At 31.2% G+C, this 14,351-nt stretch overlaps 2 protein-coding genes across 2 annotated transcripts; one reads left to right on the top strand and one right to left on the bottom strand.

Moving 5' to 3' along the window:
* On the bottom strand, positions 1–3,096 carry LOC111299032 (uncharacterized). Its single transcript, XM_022893915.2, has 5 exons — positions 2,520–3,096; positions 1,909–2,065; positions 931–1,148; positions 618–791; positions 1–440 (listed from the first exon to the last, which is right to left on the bottom strand). Exons 1-5 carry the CDS (start codon positions 2,724–2,726, stop codon positions 354–356), a joined length of 843 nt encoding a protein of 280 aa, XP_022749650.2. The 5' UTR covers positions 2,727–3,096; the 3' UTR covers positions 1–353.
* A 6,839-nt stretch (positions 3,097–9,935) lies between these two features.
* LOC111299033 (serine/threonine-protein kinase PBL34-like) lies at positions 9,936–13,790 on the top strand. Its single transcript, XM_022893916.2, has 6 exons — positions 9,936–10,456; positions 11,157–11,476; positions 11,585–11,720; positions 12,013–12,146; positions 12,245–12,368; positions 12,900–13,790. Exons 1-6 carry the CDS (start codon positions 10,342–10,344, stop codon positions 13,352–13,354), a joined length of 1,284 nt encoding a protein of 427 aa, XP_022749651.1. The 5' UTR covers positions 9,936–10,341; the 3' UTR covers positions 13,355–13,790.
* The last annotated feature ends 561 nt before the right edge of the window (positions 13,791–14,351 follow it).

The following is a 14,351-nucleotide window of genomic DNA, read 5'->3' on the forward strand; positions in this document are numbered from 1 at the left end:
GCAGGACAAAATCCAGACTTCTAAGTTCTATATATTCTCCTATAGCATATATATGCATGTGGATACAAATAAAAGGTTCGTGTCAGTGGATATATAAAGCTACCAACATCTTTAACTATCAAATATCCACTTCAAGTAAATAGTTACCATGCATGTATTTCCTTTAAAAATGAGGCATATCTTTTGACTGCAGCCTATCCTTCTGCAAAAAGAAAAAAAAAATACACCACTGCACAGCGGCGCATCAATTGAAGCATATTACAAATTATAAGTGGCTAAAGATTGTTGGCAAAACTTTTGATAAGATTCGAGCACAGGGTTGCACACAAGGCCAAAGCTATATCCAAGAATTACTAGAAAACATCAGGGTTGAAACGGCCTGGGATAGAGCTACTCTGCTGTGCTTGCTTCAAGTGCATTGTCAATGCATAGTTGTTTACCTGTTAAGGCAGCGGATGATCAAACAATTTTCATCAGGTTCTGGGAAATCAAAAGCAGTACACTTAATCATGTAGCAATAAAAATACGATGGGCTTAGTCACATAGATTATATATGAATATGTGTGGTCCATGCATGTGTTCCTGTATGCATGAAAAGTTGAATTCTTGAGGCCAACCTCGAGGGTTCTCAACTGCTCCTGATACTGAGATACTAGTTGCTTTAGATGCTGCAACTCCTGGCTCTTATCTTCATACTCTTTTTGACGCTCATGCTGAATAGCAACAGCTCGCTTGAGAATAGTATTTTCCTGAATAAGTGCTTCTAGTTGTTCTTTCAGCATCATACTTTCCTACAACAACCCAAGTAGCAATTTCAGCAACTGCAAAACAACCTTTCCCTGCTTTCCACGCTGAAACCTCAAAAAAAAGTGTGGGTGGGGCTTAACAGGGAAAGGAGAAGAGATAACCATTAGCAACTGAACAACCAACCTGGTGAAAATTTTGGGCCACCTCCGCTCCAGCACGTACACGAATGGACTTCTCCAAAACCTCCAGTGCTCTTGAAGCACGAGCTCTGGCATCATCAATGTTAGAAGCATTCAACATTTCTCTAACAAAAAGCTCCACCCAATCTGATCCATCCATTGAGAAGACTTCTGGGGCTGTCTGTTCCTTAGTTGGAACATCTCCATTAGCAGTTGCTACACCTGAACAGAAAAATGTTCTTCTCAGAAGCAACTATTGATACCAAATGACTTAAAGGTAATTCAGTAAAATATATGTAGTCATAATTCTAGGTTTAATTGCATGCCGTCCATGGAAACTGTTAGGCTAGCCAAATATCATAAAGGTTGCAAGCAAGAATATAAACTGTAACATTAGTAGCAATATTAACGGTTCGAATTGCTAGGAAAGCTTTATGATTGCATAGGAACATTTGTGTCAGTTTGTTGTTTCTGCATTTTGTTTGGCTGATTTTGAGACAAGGGAAAGGGGCACAGTAGGGATATCTAGTGATAACCAACCCCAACCCTTGGACTTTCTAGGTGAATCACACATTACACATTACACATTCTTAAGGTCAGACAACCTAGCAGCACTCTCATCGTCACGTACACCACCAAAAACAAACCAGTCATTTAAAAGATGTTAAATTAAAATCAAACAAACAAACTTTCGGGTTATCATTTGAATACCAATTTTCCATTTCGTCTTCTGAACTATTCCCAAAAACAAAAAGCAAACTAAACCTCATTGCTTCATGGTCACAATAAAAACCACTAAAAACTTCTTAAAGCTAAACCATGAAGAGGATATAGTATTACAATAAACAATCTCAACATTTGAATCCAGATAGAGATTCACAATAAAGTTAAGATCTTGGTCAATCCAAAAGATGCATGAAATGTCAGAATATCATCAATCTCGACTGATCAACATTGAATCACAAAGATTTTCTTTTCATACCTTGTGCTTGAAGTTGAACATTTCCTTCTAATACTACACCAGTTTTATCAGCAGCGGATGCTGCATTTCTATCAGCAGATCCTAAACGAAGCTCATTCAAACTTCTAATAGCTGAATTCAAATCATCTCCACATTCTTCAAGTGCTCTCTCAAGAACCTAAAATCAGATTATTTCACCAAATTATTACGGCGGATACATCTTTTCTCAGATAAAAAAAAATGAAATTCTAAAGTGAATTTCATTTACACCAATGTCACGTTACATTTGATAACATGGAATTTGATCTTAGAAAATGGAATTGGGTTAATCAACTAACAAAATTCACAGAGAAAAGAAATCTCAAATTTTTACTCAAATTCCAAGTCTAATATTACTCGAATTCAGCTCCAAACTCTTTTACCATAAAAGTCAAACAATTTATTGCTTCGAAAATTACATTCTTATGAAATAAAGCAACCAAAACATGAAACTAAAAAAGAAAAAAGAAAAAGAAACAAAAAATATAAATAATTCCTGTAATAAATAACAACAATTTTCCATTTCAATTCCTCTTCCAGAAATTAAAAATTAAACAAAATAATATGTTTTAATATACAAAGAAAATTGGTACCTGCTTGTCCATTTCAGGGAAAATAGCAATCAATTGATCGATCAAAAACGATGAGGGTGGCGACGATGGCGGCGAAGAAGAAGGAGAGAAAGAAGAGGAAGAAGAAGAAGAAGCAAAGCGAGAAGAGCAACGGATTCTCTTGGAAACGGGAGGTGTGGCAGTCAATTCCTCAAAGAAAGATCTCTTTCCTGAAACTATGGCAGACATGTTTCAGCCAAATTGCCTGCTCTTTTGGCCTTCTTCTTTTTTTTCCCGATCCCCCCCTCTCTCTCCCTTTCTAAATTATATCGAAATTCAACCTCAAAAACTCCGATCCTATCGATCTTGATTTCCTCACAACGAAAACAAAAAAAAAGAAGAATTTTAGAAAATTAGGATTCGATTTCCCTCTATCGATAGAAATTGGATAGAGAGGAATTGTTGTTGTCGTTGTTGTTGTTGTAGTAGTAGTAGTAGCAGCATTTGAGGAAATTGAAGAATTTGATTTTTGTTAGAATTTTTTTTTTTTTTTTTATAATCGTTGGTTATCACGGCTTTTAAGAGGAGGCAAGCAGCAGCCGCTTGGAGAAAAAAAATTGGGCGGATTGGATGGCGATGATGATAGGATAGCAGCGATGGTTGGAGAACCCACCACTTACAATTACACACGTCAGCATTTCGTCTTGGGAATGGACACGTGGTCTATTTCAATTGCATTTTGACATGAGTACTGCAGGTTTTAACCGAAAAAATTAGGCTGGTATCGGTTCGGGTTCGAGACAGATTTTGTTAATCTTGAACTTGATTTTGATTTTATGTTTTATTAAATTTGAATTCGATTTTATTTAAAAAAATTTTTATTTTTTCATATTTGAATTCGATCCGACTCAATATTATATAAATCGTATTCGATCCGATTCGACTTAAAATTAATAAAATATTATTTTTTAAAATATAAAATATTATTTTTAAATATAAATATTTAAAAATATCATTATATAAATATATATAAATAAAAAATTAAATAATTAATTAAAAATAATTTTTTATATAACATCGAATCGAATTTTAGATAAATTCAAATGCGATTCGATCTCAATTATTTTTTAATTTTATTCGAATCGATCCAAAATTCGAATTTAAAAAAAAAAAATCGATCTTGTAAGATCGGGTCAACTGAAATCCATCGGAGACCGGTTAATTCGTCGCCCTTAGAAAGATCCGTCTTCAGTATTCGCAATCAACTTTTTCTTTTTTTTTCTTTTTTTTCAGAGTCACAGGATTATTTTTTATTTTTATTTTCTAATTTCTAATTACTTTTATATTTTTTCTAATTAAAGTATATTTTAATTAGTTCACTTGGTGGAGGAAATAAAATTTGAATATTTCACCTATAAATCTCACTATCAATTTTTTTTAGTAAATTATTTGTAATTTTTTATTAAATCCAATTACATGCTCAGATAATAAAATGAGATAGTCTCCTTTTATTTAAAATTTTTAACACAAAAAAGTATATTTTAATTAAAAAATGGGATAAAGATAAGTCATTAATAAATGTAAAAGACTTGATAAAAGTTGATAAATAAAAGTGTAATGTAGTAATACTTATTTTCTTTGAAATAAATAAAAGAAAATAAAAAAAAAAACTTTTACAAGTCCAGCAACCTACTAAACGTAGAGATTTTTGCAATTTATCGTTTTATTTTCTTAATATCTTTTTATCACCCTTTATTTATAAATTTACAATCGTACCCCTCCTCATCTTTTTTTTTTTGTTTTTGCATTTTTCACTTTTTATTTATGGGTCTCAACTTCTCAATGGAAGGCCCAAATTGCACTATAGGCTCAGAATAGGTTCAGAAACAAACACAAATCCGTTTCTATCTGAACTTGGCCCAGCCTTAGAATACAGCAGGCCTTACCCAGAAATGAAAAAAGGGAGAAGAAAACAACATATAAAACCTATACAATAATTCATCGTATAATTAATTTTCAGTTTTTTCTTTCTTTTTGCAATATCATGCTATGAACATGATTATGCATTTACAGTCAATTTCAAAATAATGATTTTATGGAAAATAATTAAACTTGATACACATAGGTAAGACATGCATGTTTGCTAGCAACTAAATCAGTAATCAACAACGTATGTTGAATTTTTAATTTTACGGATCAATATTCAAATCTTAACATCCTCAACTAAACAAAACTAAACCAGTAGCACAGATACTTCCCATGATCTACTTGATTGAGTTGGCTTCCCAGTTTCAAAGTTCAAACTAAGTAATTAAGTTTCAAAGATTTGTGAACCTGGTCAAGAGGCAATTCTTCACATCAATCAATGGGAATTTTTTCTCTCTTTTTCTGTCAATCTTCCCACCAATTCCAATAAAAGCTCAAAAGATAAATTGTTCCAGCCATCATTATGATGACACCTAACAAGGAACCATGCTGCACCAGTGGTTCACCTCTGGTACTATTTATCAGCAAAAAACAGGAAGAAAAAAATGGGATTTTTTTTTTTATGACAAGCATTCCAACTTCTATCTGTGAGCTTTAGACATATGGCTCATGAATCAGAAGGCTTTGATCAATTTGTTTGGCCATGGTAGATGATGCCCAAAATGGCTATATACATTTTCAGAAAAAGTGCATTTATGACAAAAACTTCATGTTAAAAGAGCTTATTGTAAAACCTCTCTTTATCTTACACATCTGGAGCTTTCCCATGCATACACCAATTATATGACTGAGTAACTTTATAGTTATACCTCCCAGAATAGGATATCTTGTTTGCCCCATATGATGACCTTGAGTGGGCTACTACACTGGTCAGTCTTTCAAAACTATTCTCAGTCTAGATGTGGTGGTGGGGTCCAAGATTGACAAGGGTGGACCATGGGCAGTAGTGGGGGCAATGGGTTTCACTCCTTTCCAACAAGGGACCTTGTCAAGTTGCAAAACACAGTGAAGCAAAAAAAAAAGAACTAGTGATATCATCTCCTCTCTAATTTGCTTTTCTTCACCCAAAGCATCATAGAATACCATTTTGTTAAATATTAGTTGTTGATGAAATGACCTCTCACCAAGCTCTCATTCCCTCCTCACTCTTCCTATCAAATCCCCTTTTTCTCAAAAAAAAAAAAAAAAAAACCCAAATTTCAATAGAAGAAACCCACCTATAAGAGACTTCCCATGCCATTTCCCTCTCTATATGAAGGAATATATCCATTTGCCCCAAAGGAAGAGAGAGAGAGAGAGTTATGGGTGATGGGATAGCACTCAAATATGCTCTTGAATATCTTTCCTTTAGTTTTGACCAGACACTAATAATACAGACCAAGAATTGTTTAATTAGTGGAAAAAATTAACTTATTTTGACCCCTTTGATTAGGGACCCCTTTTGGGCACAAGATCGTACATGTTACAAACTTCTTGAAGGCAAAAGATTTTTTTTTTTGTTAAAATAATTAAAAAGATTTTAAATTTTATCATTTTATTTAAATAAATTTTTAAATTTTTATTATATTCAAATACATCTTTAACATTTATTTTACATCAAAATAAACCTTTAAATTTTAATTTATATATAAATAAATCTATAATTTTTAATTTATATCTAAATAAACTTTAACATAAATTAATTTTTTATTTAAAATAATAATTTATTTAGATATAAATAAAAATAAAAATTTATTTAAATACAATAAAAATATAAAAACTCTTTTAATATTTTAACTTTTTTTTTAACGCAACTAAAGCGTAGGTGGCAAGGTGTTAGATTAACTTTATGTCGGTAAGAATGAAACAGACGAGTAAGAAAGTGAAAAACACTGTTAAATTTTAGGTAAATAATGGTGTGATTTATTTATAAAATATTAAAATTTTAATTTTAATTAAATAAGCTCTTATATTAAAATTAAAATTTTAATATTTTAGATAAAAAAATCACATAGTTTGAGAAATGGATATTTAGTTATCTTCTGTTTCCATCTACATCATTTCCCTCCAAAGTTGCATTGTCTTTTGTTTCATCGACGGACCCTTACTTCCAATTTTTTAAAAGCAAGTTAGATATGATAATTATTAAATGAATTAAATTGTTGATGAAAATAGCCTTCTGTCAAATGCATATATTTTAAATGAAAAATAAATACAAGTCTTATTCCATAGATTGGATAGTATAATATTTAAAAATATTTGAGGAATTTAAGATTTAAGAGAGTGCGTCCAACGCTACTCCATTTATATTCTCTATTATTATATTGTATCCTTTTTTTTTAATTCAAATCAGAAAAAATCAGTTCCAAAGATCCTGGTTCTAGGGTTCTTTCTTTCCTGGTCATTCTTTGTATTTTTTGGTTAAGTTTAGATAGATCTGATAATTCGTATCATCGTATCATATAAAATATTATATTTGTATTAATTTTTATATAAAAATTATATATTTTAATTCGTATTGACACAAAAATATAAAATATAATTTTTTGATTTTATTAAATCTATTTATAATTTTTAAAAAAATTTTAAGTCGTGTTATTTTTATATTTTTTATTTATGTTATTTTTGTATCGTGTTATTATATCATGTTTTAAATTACATGTATAAGTTTAGGTTAAGCCATTACTTTATTAGTAGCTCCACAAAGTTATTAACCATTGCTAATTGCTTTTACTATTTCATTTTTTTTAATTAATAAATGTATATAACAAAAAAAAAATTATATTTTCAAGAGAAATGTCATTGCAGAAAAAGCTAGAGAAATTAAGAATATACAAAGATGCTTCGATTATTTATATTTGCTTTGGAAGTCATGGCAATTTTTTTGTCACAATTATTTGAATTTGCTTCAAGTAATGACATTTTGCGACGAAAGAAGGCTTATTGAATTTTTGTTTTTCATATATTAGGAGGTGTAAGATCAATTATTTAAGTACATTAGATTTCTTTTAAGAAAATTAGAAAAAAAAAAAAAGATTGGGCATTCAAAGTCATTGGTCGATCAATGTCATTGACTATTAGTTTATTTGAATAGCTGATGAAACTTTAAAAATTTAATAATAAAACAACGTGATGTCGCATACATCTTGTTCAATATTTAAATATATTGCTTACCAAATGTTTGTTGTTTTATCTTTTATCATTTATCTAATGTTTATTAAATAATATGAAAGTTGTCGTAACATAAATCAAGTTATGGTACACTATTTAATTTAACATATTAAAACCTATTAAAGCTATTTGACTTTCATTTAAAAGCAACAATATACTTTGATCTTATGCAAATTTAAATATCGAAGTGAAAATAAAATAAATCCCATGAAATTAATTTGAGCACATAAATATAACAAAAATTATTTTAACTCACCTAGTGTCAATTAATTTTGGGTTTAATGCCATTTTAAAATTTCACATGGTATTAGAACAATCACTATTTCTATTCGTTAATCCCTTCGTCTTACATCATTTATCTTTACACGTAAAATTTATGACACATTATGGGTTTATTGTCTTTATACATGAGAGGGAGCATTGAACTGAGGATAATGTAAATCCCATATATATTAAAATGAGGATAAATAATAATTATTTTATATATTATCAATTAATTTTAAGTTTGATGTAATGAGTTGAACTATTAAAACATATGATGATGATTTTTTTTTAATATATATATATATATAAAATAAAACTAACGAGAGAAAACCAAAGATTTTACTAAGTTTTGTACTTATCTTCTTAGATAAAAAATTATGCATTAATATATTTATTTCTTAGATATAAAGCCTCCCCATTCTTTTATGTCTAAGTTTAAAGGATTTATTACAACAAAATTATTCTTTTTTTTCAACAATCATTTTCATTCCATTTCACAATCAGTAAATAGTAGCTTTAGATATAATTACAAAGTGTGGGTGTTACGCATTTGGGAATTGGATCATGTTAGTGGTAAGTCTTAGTCCATAAGTGAAAAGAGAGATATTTCTTTTACTATCCTAAGAAAAGAAAAAAAAAATTAGTTGCTGGCCTACTGGTCTATGTCAAGTGTTTGGACAATTTTGTTTGTTTATCTATGAATTATTAGTGTAGTGATATTAAAATAATATTAAAATTAAATTTTAATCTTAATCAAAGAGAGAAATTGCTTGTTTTGTAGATGACTAGTTGTTTCAAGATATTCAAACTAAAAGAAAGAAATAGATTTATTTGGTTTATAAGTTTCTAACTAACCATCCAAATTAATATAAAACATCCCTTTTCCTGATCCTTTAAATTTCTTAATTTGTTAATTTCGTAAGGATTAACAACTTTCTATGGTTCAAAAAAACCAAAAAAAAAAAAACTTTCTATTAATCAACAAAATATCAAAAAAAAAAAAAAAGAACCAAGTCCTATCATAGCTTTCTATTAATCATAAATTTACTTTTTTTTTTTTTTTTTGGTTATATCACAAAAACAAAACTCTAGTATAAGTAAAGAGAGGGAGGTTCGTAATCAACCATTCGATATTTCTTCAAATACCTTCAACCACTAAACTAAAGACTTTAAGATAAATTTATTTATTTTTTTTTATCTTAGCATTATAATTATTCTTTTTAGTAATAAAAAATCAACAAATATCTTCTTTATAATTTTATATAGATAAATATCCTAATTTTGTTAAAAAAAAAAAAAAGCTAGCATTTCCATATTTATACACTCAAACTAATGAAAAAAGTATTTTTAAACAAAATAAAATGTATTAAAAACTCCATTCTTTCCTTTTAAAATTTCCCACTTGAAACTTTGAAATGAAATTTCAAATTAACCATTGAGGTATCCTCTAAAAGAATATATATATATATATAGAATGAAAAAAATGTACGAGATGGACTAGGGTCAAATTGTTTAGAAAATCAACAACAGATAATCTACAATGAAGGAAAAAATAAATATTTTAGCCACATTTTCCTAGACTTCTTTTTATGTACATGTTTGTGATTTTTTCATGAATTACATTTATATTGAATAAGTGCATTGAATTATTGATAATATATCATATATAAATTTATATATTTATATGTATATGAGTTTATAGTTGATGTATTAGTGAATTAATTAACGACTTTTATTTATAAATAAATATAAATTTTTATAAGCTTTTAAAATAAATACAAAAAATTTAATTAAAAAAATTCATTAATAATATATTACTATTTAATTTATTAATAATATATAAAATTTATATACTAATAATATATCAAATATAAACTTTATATATATTTCTACTATTATTTTAATAACTTTGCTACATTAAAACGAAATTCTAAAGCTTTACAGGATAAAAAAAAAATAATAATAATTTAATAATTAAAATTTATAATATTTTTTATTTTATAACTTAAATTTTAGGTTAACAAATTTTATATTCTCTCCTCTTTCAATCTTAATGCCAAGCAAAGCTTAAAAGAAAAAAAAAAAAAGGAAAAAAAAACGAAAAGAGAGAGAAAGGGGTGAGGGCGGCAATTGCCATCCCCACAAAAAAGGTGGTGGGAAAAAAGTTTTTTTTGTACACACTACTGCGTTGATGGTGATGATGATGCCTTCAATCTCCAACAGCAACAACACCCACACTCCTTTCCCTTCTCTCTCTCTCTCTTTCCTCTCTTCACTCAACTCAACTCTTTCCTTCTTCTTCTTCCTCCTTTCATTTCTCACCACGGCCAATCTCTTCTTCTCCTCGTCCTCCTCCTCCTTCTTTTCATGCAATTACTGTAACATCCCATGAAACATAAACTTTTTTTTTTAAGTAACTAACCAATACTTTCTGTCCAAACTAAACACTTCCTAATTGTTCTCCATGGGTGATAACAACTGTGGCTGTTGGGGTGTCTTGAAACGCGGTGTTTGCAAGTCCTCTGCTTCTCGTGACTCTGCTAATACAATTCCTCGTACTAGTCTTGTTTATGATGCTGGTAATCTCTCTTTTTTTTAACAAATATGTCTTTTTCTCCTTAGCTTTTGCCTTTTTTGTTTTGAAAACATTGATGCATTTTTTCCTTTGTTCTTGTCATTTGTTTCTTGTTGTTGGGCTCCTTTGTTTTTTATTTTTAATGTTTTCTTATTCTTGTTTTCTTCCTTCCCCTCTTTCTTTCTTTGCAGCTAATTTCTGATACTAATTCAATGTTGCTTTTCCGATTTTTGTTCTTCTTTTTCTGGAAAGTTTCAAAATTTGAGTTTAATAAGCAAAATATCAGGCTGGGAAACATTTTGGCTACAGATCTTCATAGTTAATTTTTCTTCTAATTCTTGCAAAAATATTTGTTTTCTTTAGTCATCCGAGTTTCAAAATGGGAATTTTAAACAATCTCAGCTGGAAGTGGGTCATTAAAAATCATAGCTGTGTTTTTTTTCGCAGGACAGGAAAGGGGATTGATTTATTCCACTTGATATCTGACAAATTTGCCAAATTCCAACCAAGATGACTTTATCTTGCATAATTCATTTTATTTAAGATCTCCATTTAAAGATTCATGACTGACAAAAGAATTGTGGTCTTTACCCTTTTCTTATTATTATGTTCAACCTGAAATGAAATGGAATTGATTTTGTTCCTTTAGCTGTTAAGGAATTATGATCATCGGAAGACAACTTACTTGCAATCTCTATTTGCAGCTACCGAGACAAGATATCTAAATGCTAGTAATAGAGAGCTTTGCCCTCCAAATGAAGCTCATCTTTCATCTGATAACCCTGATCCACCACCATCAGATGACAAATCTCCATGCCAGCTTCTCCAGTTTACTTTTCAGGAGCTAAAATCTGCAACAGGAAACTTTAGACCTGACAGCATTCTTGGAGAAGGTGGTTTTGGCTATGTCTTCAAGGGGTGGATAGAGGAAAATGGGACAGCACCAGCGAAACCAGGTTCAGGGATTACAGTTGCTGTCAAGAGTTTGAAGCCAGATGGTCTTCAAGGCCATAGAGAATGGGTGGTTAGTAGAAAAAATATGTGCTTTGGGTTAGTAGATTTATTGTTGAAGGGACCATTGGTAAGTTACTGAAACTTGGGAGTGTAACATTGGATGATTCTTTTAATGCAGGCTGAGGTTGATGTCCTCGGACAGCTTCATCATCCTAATCTTGTTAAACTCATCGGTTACTGCATTGAAGACGATCAGCGGCTGCTTGTATATGAATTTATGACCCGAGGAAGTCTTGAAAACCATCTTTTTAGAAGTGAGTCTCACTGTTTTCTTTCCTTCTTTCCTTCCAACTCAGAGTCATTTTTTTTTATCTCCAATTTGGTGTTTTAAGTTAAAATCCGATGTTGAAGTGGTCCTCATGGACTTTTACTCTGTTAGTTAGCATTATACCTTCTTATTAAAGGGCTTTCCCTTGTGAGAACTTGGTACAGGCGTCACATAATAGCACTTCTGATAAACAGTTTCAGGAAATTCCGTTCTTGCATAGTTATAGAAGTTCAAATGAAAGAAATACTGATGTTGTCTTGTTGCCTAATTTTGCAAAGGGACAATACCTCTTCCATGGTCCAATAGGATTAAGATTGCACTTGGGGCAGCGAAAGGATTGGCCTTTCTCCATGGTGGTCCCGAACCAGTCATTTATAGAGATTTTAAGACATCCAACATTTTACTTGACTCGGTATGTAGGTTGATGGTTTTAATTTAGGTGGTTATATCCTCCTGTCCTATATTTTTGTTTCGTTTTATGGAATCACTAATATGGAATTTCTTTCACAGGAATATAATGCCAAACTTTCAGATTTTGGTCTAGCAAAAGCTGGTCCTCAAGGAGACAAAACACATGTTTCTACTAGGGTTGTTGGAACCTATGGCTATGCTGCACCAGAGTATGTTATGACAGGTATTAAAATTGTGCAAGATGATCTGAACTAATTGAAAGCTTAGAGCTCTAGTATTATTTATGCCTTCTCTATGGAAATTTGACTCAACATTGAGAACCCGTGTGGGATAGTGGTGCAGTGCAGGATCCAGAGCCGTTAGGGGGTTCTGTGCCGTGGGAGCCCCCTTTCGCTGCACTGTACCACTATCCCAAACGGATTCTAGAACAAATTTTAATTTCTGCAGCAAAGCAGTAGGAATGACATCAAACTGCTAAGACAAGTAGGTATCTGTTTTGGTCTTGGACCATAAATTTTGCTGGTTGTTAAAAGCAGGTCAGATATATTGTTCTGATTTCAATTACCATTAGAAATGCCTGTTATACAAAATATCAGTGGCAGAATTGGAAACCAAACCCAGATGGTCATACAACAACGAAGGCACAGCCGAAATCAATAAATTAACATTCTATAATGAAATTTACTTTCATATCTGCGCCATGCAAAAATCTGGAGAACTGATAATATGTACAACTTTGGATCTTTTTTCCCAGGACATTTGACATCTAAGAGTGATGTCTACAGCTTTGGTGTTGTATTACTTGAGATCTTGACAGGCCGAAGATCAATGGACAAGAAGCGCCCAAAGGGGGAGCAGAATCTTGTTGCTTGGGCTCGACCATATTTAGCTGACAAGAGAAAACTATACCAGCTGGTGGATCCCCGCTTGGAGCTGAATTATTCTCTTAAAGGGGTGCAGAAAGTTTCTCAATTAGCTTACAGCTGCCTCCATAAGGACCCAAAATCCCGTCCTACAATGGATGAAGTAGTGAAAGTTCTCACTCGATTGCAAGATCTTAATGATCTCGCCATCTTATCCCATCACTCTCGTCTATCTCAACAAGGGAGACGTAAGAAGAAACCAGATGGATCTGAGCAACTCTGCAACGCTCAATCCAAAGGCATTAGAGATTCTCCCTTGAATACTGGAAAACAGAGGTGTAGATGATCTGCAGTCAATTCCTGTCATTATTGGCTCAACTATCAAACCAACCAGAGGTTGGGATGCCACAGTTGTATCTTCAATTGTGTGAAGACAATATTTCAGGCTTGTTATACAACTTTGGGGAGTTTGAAAATTTGCTAGAGGCAGAAAGATTGGAAGAGGTAAACCGATTTCCTTTTCTTTAAAACCTTATACTAAAGAGCTAACCGTGAATGTGGGACCATTATTTGTCACGATTTCCCAATGTTGTAATTAGATCAAACCTCCCATTTCCAAGATTTGCAGCTACCTGAATGTCAATTTCTTTGAGTTTTTGGAATTTGCAGTATGTTTCTCCATGACACTATCTTGTACTTCAAATCTACACGTTCTCTCTTACAACGAAAATGTTGTTGACAGTTTGCTTCAATTTGAAAACCTTATTGGATCATTCAACTCAGTACTATCTATATCTGTAATTGTGAATGTTAAAGATGGGAAGTTTTGTTTTAGTGAACCAGATATTAAGGTTATACATTAAACTTGGTCTAAACTCATAGAAGCCGCTGGCAACAAATGTTGTTGCAACTGCACAAACTCAACCTGATTCCCTTGATACAATAGCATCTATCCGCTGGCTTATTTGCAGCAAAATCAGCACATAATTTTCTAGAAATATAAAAGGCATAGTACTGTTATTTTTACAAAGAACAAAAAAAAAACTATGAATATTGAGTAATGCATGTTTCCACTAGCTGTACTGTTCAAACTAGAATCTAATCCCTGCTTTAACTTATTCTGAAAATCACTTACAAAAAGAGTATAGTGCAATTGTTCAGCTACAAATGCATCTTCATTTGAGTTTGTATTTTGTATCACATTCAATCTGGAATCTTTCTGAGCTTTACATATTCTGCAAATCATTTCAGCAAAGGCTACAGTAAAAATTCTGATATTCTTTACAAATAAAAGTGGTTTAGTTAAGTGTGCATTTCGTTCTCGAATTTTCCTTTTTTTAAAC

This window comes from Durio zibethinus, chromosome 18, assembly GCF_047325235.1.
Source record: "Durio zibethinus cultivar Kanyao isolate XHJ-2024 chromosome 18, ASM4732523v1, whole genome shotgun sequence".
In the NCBI taxonomy this organism is placed as follows: domain Eukaryota; kingdom Viridiplantae; phylum Streptophyta; class Magnoliopsida; order Malvales; family Malvaceae; genus Durio; species Durio zibethinus.